This window comes from Neolamprologus brichardi, chromosome 5, assembly GCF_056152115.1.
Source record: "Neolamprologus brichardi isolate AB-2024 chromosome 5, ASM5615211v1, whole genome shotgun sequence".
Classification (NCBI taxonomy): Eukaryota; Metazoa; Chordata; class Actinopteri; order Cichliformes; family Cichlidae; genus Neolamprologus; species Neolamprologus brichardi.
Window position 1 is genome coordinate 8,838,011 of NC_142108.1, and position 9,490 is coordinate 8,847,500.

Consider the following 9,490-nt stretch of genomic DNA (forward strand, 5'->3'; position numbering starts at 1 on the left):
AATTAGAATTTTAGCAACATGTCAGTCCAATAGTCATATATTACAAAAATAATAAAAAGACAAAAAGCTGGACTCTGGCATTTATAGCTGCTAAACTGGGTGATAGACAAACCATTAAGTATAAAAAAAACCTGTCTCAAGTCTCAACAGAAAAAAATTAGGGTTCAGAATTACAAGCAACAATAAGAGAAGTGTCAGATTGCTGCCAGAGCTATGTAAATGTATACATTCACATTCAAGATTAGGCTTGGAGTAAAGCCAGCGACTATGTATTCTGCAAATGTTATGAGGGTTGGCATCAGAAGTACCCCATCAGACCACCCTCCCCCTAATCCTCAGTTACACTAGACGTGCATTTCTTTCCAGACCAGTGGTCCAGTTTGGTTGTTGCTCTACCTTTCCAGCTGCTCCCTAATAAAAGACGGGCACAAAATGTTTTTTATAGATATTCCTTTTAAAACGACAGAAAATTTCTGAACGGCCCATTCCTCTTTGCCAAATTCTATTTTTATACGTGTAAAGAATAAGAAAAAACAGTCGTATCTGTATATAAAAGATTGAAGAGACTGAGAATACTTTATGATTAAGCATTGTATCTTAGAAAGATCCAATTTAATATATACCTGACGTTAACCTTTCTGAAAGTATTTACCTTTTTACGTTTTACTTCAGCTATTTTATAATCGCTTTAAAGTCAAATGATTAAACATTAAGTTATTCTTATTATTTTATTATAGAATGGGTTTTAAAACTACAACCGTCTCGTTCAAGTGCGTCATAAAAAAGCGACTCAGTGTGTCACAGGAAGCGCCTTCTGATACCCAGCTAGCTAACATTTAATGTTCATGTTAAGTTAATGGTAGCGTCAGTAAAATGTTGAACGACAATGAACTTGCAAACTTACGGAATCGATTTAGAAGAGATGCAGAATTGCTTATGCGACCAGCAGATTCGGGTACCGAAGATGAAAAGAGTAAGGTTTAGAAAATGTATGCTGGCTAACGTTATTAGCCAGTTTTAACTAATAATCTTCTTCTTCTGAACGAACCATTTACGCTGGAAGGCACCGTTACTGTTATCCACAGAGTTAACCCCGGTCTGTGACTTTAAAGGTGTCAAACTGTCACTTGAGTACAAATGGTGGTTGTCTGCCACAAGTACAGCTGCTGACCCGAGCAGAGGTTCATAGAAAAGTAACCTTTCCTTCTTTCTTTTCTTTTTTTTGGTCTTTCTTTAAACCATTTAACGTTTTTCTTTCTTTTCATTACTTCGTCCCTGTATTAAGCTACAGGTAATTAAACGCAAACTCCCTCAGCTGTAACACAGCGGCTGGTCATTGTGACTGCAGCCTTTTTATTGTAATGGTGTCTTGTAGGCAGCTTGTACAACCGACACTTGTCCAACTCTGAGGCCCTAGCTGGCAGAAATCCACCAATTCTTGATTGTTTTGACTGTGAGACTGTGAAGAAACTCTGTGTCAGCTCAGCAACATAATACAGGGGACACTCTACTCCTTCACAGTTATCAATTCAAGGGTCTTGCCTTTGCCAGTGTAAACTGTAAGATAACCGAGATTGAGATTTCTTATGAATGGCTTTGTGTATATGACACCCATACCTGCTTATCATCACTGGGTCTCTATGGCAAGATAATGTATTATAGTACTATGCCAATGTTACATGAAGGATGAACCATTAGGCTTAACTTTGATTAAGATGTACAGCAGCTACTTATCTAGGGCGTCAAGTTCATAGTGAACTCTTTGTACAGTGGAGTAGCACGCTAAGCCACTTCAGCGGCCAACAACAATCTCTGATACGTTTAATCAACCATTAAATTATAGAGATTAATAGCCCTCTGAGAGGGAAGATTGTCTGAAGGAAACCTATCAGTTTTGCCTCAGAAGCTGCTTAAACGCTGGAATTTGTACAACAGAGATTTGTCGTATGCCTTCTAATGAGACAAATGTTAGATTTGATTTATGTCATATGGTTCTATAACTTCAGTTTTCTTTGAGTAATGCAGTGTGTTAATATAATAACTTTACTTAGCATCTAATTTATAGTAAAACATCGGAACAGTGTACGGTCTGTTCTTCTGAGGTGTCCTGTAATTAAGTATGCCCTTAAAAAGGGCTTGAGTTAATACAAATAATTTTTGTGCTTTTGTGTTTGTTTTTTGTTTTTTTCATCTTTCAGGTCAGGAGGAAAAAGAGGTCAAACCACTCCCCCGCATCAATAAACACTCTGTTTTCTGGATTGTGGCTTCGGTAGTTGTGACATACTACGTGGACTTCCTCCGACACATCATGGAAAATGATGATATAAAAAGGTGAATGTGCTTTGTTGCTCACTCATTCCGCGTTATGCTATTATTAAAATTTCTCAGATAATCACAGTAAACATTGTTCTTTTAAAGTGTTTGCTGTAGTTCTTTCTGAATATCATCAACATCAGTATATTTCATTGCATTTGGTGGAAAATGCATAATTTGTGATGATACTCAACATGAGTTCTATTAGCTAAGCAGGTTACTGTCCGCTTAGTTGTTGCATTTTGCCTGGACTATAGAACAGTACTGCTGTTTGGTTCACTAGCTGGTGCATGTGCACACAGACATTAGCTTGTATATTTTCTGCTGTTAATGTCTTTACTATAGCTTATCTCATATAGAGTGACTGCTCTCTACTCTGCACTCTAATGATGTAGTAATAAGGAGATGCAGATAGACGCAACAATACCCTTGTATAAAAAGAGTCTTTCTTTTCTTTTCTGGGGTGCACCAATTCCACCAAATGCCATACTCAGATACTTTTGTAACTTAATCATAGCTAGATGCTGAGAACTGCAATAACAGAAAACTTCCCACAATAAGAAGTGACGGATTATCTTCTTAAAGGCGTCACCACCTCTGTGCACATTGTTTTTTGATTTCACATAATTTTTGTCAAATCAGTATTTCAGTTTAAATTTTTTTTATATTACTTACATAATTGTAGTGTTGGTGTTATAAAGGAATACCTTTTTTAAACATTACATTTTCTTTCTTTATTTTTTTAACTGTATTACCAAGCACTACTTTGTCGTTATGAAAGGTGCTTGAAAATCAAAACCCAAGAGGTGTTTTTTTTGTTTTTGTTTTTTTTCTTCTCTTTCAATGACATTGTGATTATATGATACTGGTGCGAATGTGTTCGTGACGCAGCATGTTCTCTGTTTGAATAGACTAGCTTTAGGTGTTGACACTGATCCTCATTTTAACCTGTTTTGCCAGTTGGTGGTTCAGCGTTGGCCTGTTACTCCTGGGGATCTGCTTGTCTCTGGCCACGTTTTGCATTGTGTACTTGGAGTGGTACAAAGGCATCCAGCACTATGACCAAGAGTACCCTGCCATTCCTCCAATCACCACTGCAGCATTTATCGCTGCATCATGCAGGTAAAACAGCACATATCCTGCGTAATTACAAGTTAACTCCAAAGCATTGTTTTCACACAAAAAATGCAGCCATAGGTTTATATGCCAACAACATGTATAGCAAGGGCTATAGTACTTTTCTTCTTTAAATGTGTTTGCATAAACAATTTTATATTCTTTTGGGTATATAGTAATAATAATAATAATAATAATAATAATACATTTTATTTGAGGGCGCCTTTCAGAAACCCAAGGTCACCTTACAAAAAACACAATTAATAAAAGGAACAATAGTCATAAAATACATAAAATAAGTTAAAATTACAAAACAGAGCGTGACAACAGATAAAATCAGCATTAAAGCGAATAAGCCAGTCTAAACAGGTGTGTTTTGAGCTGTGTCTTAAATACGGAAAGAGTGTCAATATTTCTTAGTGCAGGAGGAAGAGAGTTCCAGAGCCGGGGAGTGGAGCGACTGAAAGCTCTGTTCCCCATAGTGATAAGATGTGAGGACGGAACGGTAAGATGAGTAGCAGATGATGATCTGAGAGGGCTGGAAACAGTGGTGATATGGAGCAGGTCACACAAATATGAAGGAGCAGATTTATGGATACATTTGAACGTGAGAAGAAAGATTTTAAAGTTTATCCTGGCTTCTATGGGCAACCAATGAAGCTGCTGAAGAACTGGGGTAATATGAGCACTTAACGGAGTACGGGTTATGATCCGAGCTGCAGAAAAAGTTGGAGTTTATGAAGGGATTTTTTAGGGAGACCAAATAGGAGGGAATTACAGTAATCAATACAGGATGTAATAAGACTATGGACAAGGATGGCAGCAGCATGGGGAGTAAGGAAGGGGCGTAGTCGGTTAATATTACGTAAGTGGAAGTAAGCAGACCGGGTTATGTAATTAATGTGAGACTGGAATGGGAGAGTATTATCAAGTATGACACCCAAACTCTTAACCTGAGGGGAGGGAAGGGTGGGAGAATTTTCAATGTTAATGGAAAAGCTGTGGGATTTGGTTAGGATAGATGGTGTGCCAACAAGTAAAACTTCAGTTTTATTACTGTTGAGTTTGAGGAAATTGGAGGAGAACCAGGATCTAATCTCAATAAGACAGTCTGAGAGGGAGGTAGGTGGGAGGGATGAATTGGGTTTAGAAGAAAGGTAGAGCTGGGTGTCATCGGCATAACAGTGAAAGTTTATATTATATTTTCGGAATATATAACCAAGAGGAAGCATATAAATAATGAATAAAAGAGGCCCCAATACTGAACCCTGGGGCACACCAGCAGAAACAGGATAGAGAGTTGAAGAATGGGATTTAAGTTGGATAAACTGAGTGCGGTCTGAGAGATAGGAGGTAAACCAGGCAAGGGGGGTGTGACTAATACCAATGGAAGCTAACTGGTTCAGGAGAATATTGTGAGAAATGGTATCAAACGCCGCACTAAGATCAAGAAGGATGAGGATGGATAGGAGACCAGAATCAGCTGCCATCAGAAGGTCATTGGTAATTCTTAACAGAGCAGTTTCTGTGCTATGATTGGGGCGGAAACCACATTGAAATTGATCATAGAGATTATGGTCATTGAGATGTAAATGAAGCTGGGCGGCGACAAATTTTTCAAGAATTTTTGAAATAAAGGGGAGATTTGATATAGGGCAAAGATTATCAAAGTTATTGGGGTCTGCACCAGGCTTTTTGAGAATTGGGATAACGGAAGCCGTTTTCAGTGCTTCAGGAACAATTCCAGTGTTCGGGGAGGAATGAATAATATTGGTTATGAGAGGTGCTAACGAGGGAAGACAGGCTTTAACTAACACAGTGGGGAGAGGGTCAAGTTGACAGGTGGATGACTTGGATTTTTTAATGAGATTAGATACATCAGTTATGGAGGGAAGAGTAAAGCTTGAAAATAACTGACAGGAAGACAGTGGGGGAACCAGGAAGTCTACTTCAGAGTCAGGAGCTCCTGAAGAGTTAAGTTGACGGTGAATGTCTGAGATTTTAGAAGTGAAAAAAGAGATAAGAGAGTTGCAAAAATCAACAGAATACATGTGGGAGGGGAATGTGTCTGGAGGTTTTGTAATTTTACTGAATAATGAATAGAGGGACCTGGAGTTACCTTCATTAGAACTAATTAAACCAGAGTAGTAAGCAGATTTGGCTGAGGCAATGCAGTCCTTATAGAACAAAACATGATCATTGTGCATTTCTTTATGTACAGTAAGTCCGGTTTTCTTGAATAGACGTTCGAGTTGGCGTCCTTTAGCTTTAAGGTGACGCAGGTCGGAGGTAAACCATGGAGCTGAACGGGAAAATGAGACAGTTGGATGTTTAAGGGGAGCAAATATGTTAAGAAGGCTATGAAGGTTGACATTATAATGACAAACGAGTTCATGAGGGGTTGAGGAGCTGTGGATAGATGGAAGGTCATGGACGGCAGATGAAAAAACAGCTGGGTTGATATTACTAATTTTCCTAAAAGTGATATTACAAGAGATACAGGTTTTGGAAGCGGTTATGTTTGCATCAAAAGAAATAAACATATGATAAGACTGGGGAAACAATGTGGCTTTACAATGGGTGGGGGTAATGCCAGAACAACAGAACAAATCCAGGATATGACCTTTGGAATGGGTAGGAAATTTTATGTACTGTAGAAGCCCAAAACTTTCCAGGCAGGAGGTAAATTCTCTGGAAAGAGGGATTTTATTATTGTCCATATGAATATTGAAGTCACCAGCAATGATCAGATTTGGAGAAAGTACAGAAAAATGAGTGAGAAGAGCAGAAAATTCATTTAAAAACAGTAAGAGATAATGGTAGGCAACGGACTGTCCAGTAAGATTTAAATGTTACTGTGGCATGTACTGTAATCAAAGTGGATCTTAATCTGTAAGGAAAGAAAGCTGCTAAAGCTAGCCTCTGTTGACTCATCAAACTGATCTAAAAGTATGTGTGTAATGTTATGAACAGTAAAAAGTGCCTAGCATTTCAGCACAATTTAAAATATGTAATAATTGACTTGTTTAATGGCAGCCATTTTGATAGCAGGTTAAAAAGAAATATTGGTATTTAATCAAAGCTATTTGTGTAAGTGTAATGGAGCAGGTTTAGACATTTTCTTGCAGGTGTTTGTGTGTATACTACTGTGCAAAAAAGATTTTGAACCAACCCTCATTTCTTTATAATTTTCGAGGGAAATTGAAAGTAGGGGCAGCAAATTATTTTCTTTATATATTGTCTCGCATATTTGCAATATGCAATGCAGTATACAAGGCAAAAATAGAGTTTGTGCAGTTCTCAAAAGCTTGAAAATCTATATCGTGTGTATATATGGTAATATCAATATGGTATAATGAATTTGTATAACCATTTTTATTTTTTAACACTGTCTGAACTCCCTTAGGCAAACCTTCTTACCATTTATTTAAGTAGTCTTCAGGAATAGTTCTCCAGGCTTCTTGAAGGACATTCAAAGCTCTTCTTTGGCTGACTTTTGTTCCATTCTCTGGCAAAATGATCCCACATTGCTTCAATAAGGTTGAGATCTGGGCACTGGGGAGGCCAATCTATGACTGACAGTTGGGCTGTGCGATATGATGAATTATATTAGAGGATGATATTGAAACGCTTATTGTTTCATATTTATACTCTATCACAAAACACAGTATTAACTGAAATATTCTTTCATTGGCACCACACAAGAACCAGCCAAAAAAATTTTAGAAGCTCGTTATATGATTTTGGGCACTGGTCAAAACATTCGATTCCAGGTACATAACTCCCAGCCGAAAACACTTCACCATGAGTCGATTTGCCTGTTTTATATTACGAGTGTCGGGTAAGTATTGGAGGAAATCAGCAACGTAGCATACTACGCTGGAACAACAGATATGTGGATGAGCCGAACAACACATCCTTGTAAGAGTTTAATGGTGCACTGCATCCGAAACCGAACACTCTGCAGTCAGTGTCTGCAGAGGTTAGTTTCTTGACAACCATACAGGGACAGTAATGATAGCTGGAGGGCTCAGGGAAGCGCTTTCATGAGTGCAACGGGTCATCTAGTTTGTGTCAATACGCCATGTGGTTAACGCCATGTGAGGTTCATATTTGTTTCACTTTTGATTTAATTTAAATGTAACAAGAAATATTACTTCTGTTTATATAATCAACACATATAATCACAAAATCTACAGAAAATGTACTATATTGTGATATGTGTCATTATCGGGATAACAGATGGGTTATATCAGGAGATTTTTGGTCATATCGCACAACACTAACTGATAATGTTGCACTTTTGGTTTCTCTATCCAGTTAAGTTTTTACTTCATTGGCAGTGTGTTTGGGATCATTGTTATGCTGAGAAATAAAGCTGTCAGTCATCTTTCAGTTCATATTGCATGGTGGATCAAAATCTGCCAGTGTTTTTCTGCATTCATAATTCCATCATTCATCGACACAATTCCCAGCACCATTGGCTGAAATGTAGCCTCAAACCATACCAGAGCCTCACCGAGTTTTACAAATGGCTGTAGGTACTCATTTTTGTACCTCTTCTGACCATGAAAGTGATGATTTGAACAAAAAATTTGAAATTTGGATTAATCGTTCCATAAGACCTCTTACCACATATTTCATTTCAGTTCATGTCTAATTTGGGATAAATCAGCTTTTTTCTCTCTATTTTTCTTGCTTGAGAATGCCTTCCTGACAGCTAGGGCCAGTGAAGGAAGTAGAAATAAATTATGTGTTTTTTGTGACAGGCTGCTTTTGCTTTGTTTTTTTCTTTTTCTTTAAGTTGTCTGTTATATGTAGACACAACACTGGGTCATCCCTTGACTTGGGTACTTTTTTTATGCTTCAATGATTCATAGGTCAGTGTTAAGTGGACAAGAAACAACAACAAAAAAAATCCTTTGAAAATGGACAGGTACAAGGACTGGACTAAATTAATAGTTGAGTGAAAAAGCAGCTAATATCCAAAGAAAAGCTTTGAAAGGCCTTCAGAGAACCTGGAGAACTATTGCCCAAGAGCCCCAAAAAGTTGATTCATCCAAGTGACTTCTTTAGTCTCATCCTTTTAAACAGTACATTTGCACAATAACTGAAACTAGCACCACTGACGAACAATGGGCGTGAGGTCACTTTCTTGATCATTAATATCCAAATTTTCATCACCACTAATCAACAACCACTGATCAAAGCCCATTGATCAGTGGTTGCTATGAGTACCATTCACAGAGAGTTGGGAAACGGCTGCAGTCACAGCATTGTAAGATGGTGAAAGATGCACCCATAGTCCACCTCCTCAATTTAAGAGATGGCCTTTCCCTTTTCAAGTAAATGGTCTCCTTGACTCCCTGCTCAAACCAGTGTTCCTCCCTGTCGAGGATCATTGAAAGAGTGGCCACTGGCCTGTAGGTGTGAGTAGACCCCTGGCCTGACGAGTTAGCTTTTCTGTGTTGTGCCATCCGCTTAGCCAGAGGTTGTTTGGTTTTTCCAATGCATAAATCATGGCTATCCTCCTGGCACTTAACAGCGTACACTATACTGCTCTGTGTTGGGAGATCCGATCCTTGGGGTGGACCAATTTTTGACGCAGCGTGTTTCCGGTGTTAAGAGAAAATGCATCTCAGCTGTTCTGATACACATAAGGGATCACTAAGGGGTTTTGCTGAGGAAGCTCTTGTCCTCCCATTTTTCTGTCACCAACTACACTTTTAATAGTGTTTTAGCCGCGAATGTCGTGGCCTAATCTTTACATGTCTGGTCAGGTTGTCAACATAGAACATGTTTGCAAAAGTGGTCAGATGTTTTCAGAGATGTCACTAGCTCTGCTAACAGTTAGCTGACAGAGTGCACCGAGCTCACAGCCCCGGTGTTCCATTGTAACGGTTTTTTGTTTGTTTGGTTTTTTACATTAACCGGTTTGTTTAAATATTCCACTCTCCGTGTTCCACATGTTGCATCCGCAGATTCTCATTTTCACCGAACGATTGTCTCTTTCCGCCTGGTCTTGTGTCTCTGTGCTTCTGTAACATACAGAACGAGCTGA

At 38.5% G+C, this 9,490-nt stretch overlaps 1 protein-coding gene across 1 annotated transcript in view; it reads left to right on the forward strand.

Moving 5' to 3' along the window:
- Positions 1-803: 803 nt before the first annotated feature.
- Positions 804-9,490, forward strand: part of tmem128 (transmembrane protein 128) — a 14,877-nt gene continuing 6,190 nt past the window's right edge. The window contains exons 1-3 of the mRNA XM_087840611.1: positions 804-973; positions 2,199-2,331; positions 3,274-3,435. Coding sequence (XP_087696737.1) covers positions 874-973; positions 2,199-2,331; positions 3,274-3,435 — 395 coding nt within the window. The 5' untranslated portion in view covers positions 804-873. The remainder of the gene's footprint in view (positions 974-2,198; positions 2,332-3,273; positions 3,436-9,490) is intronic.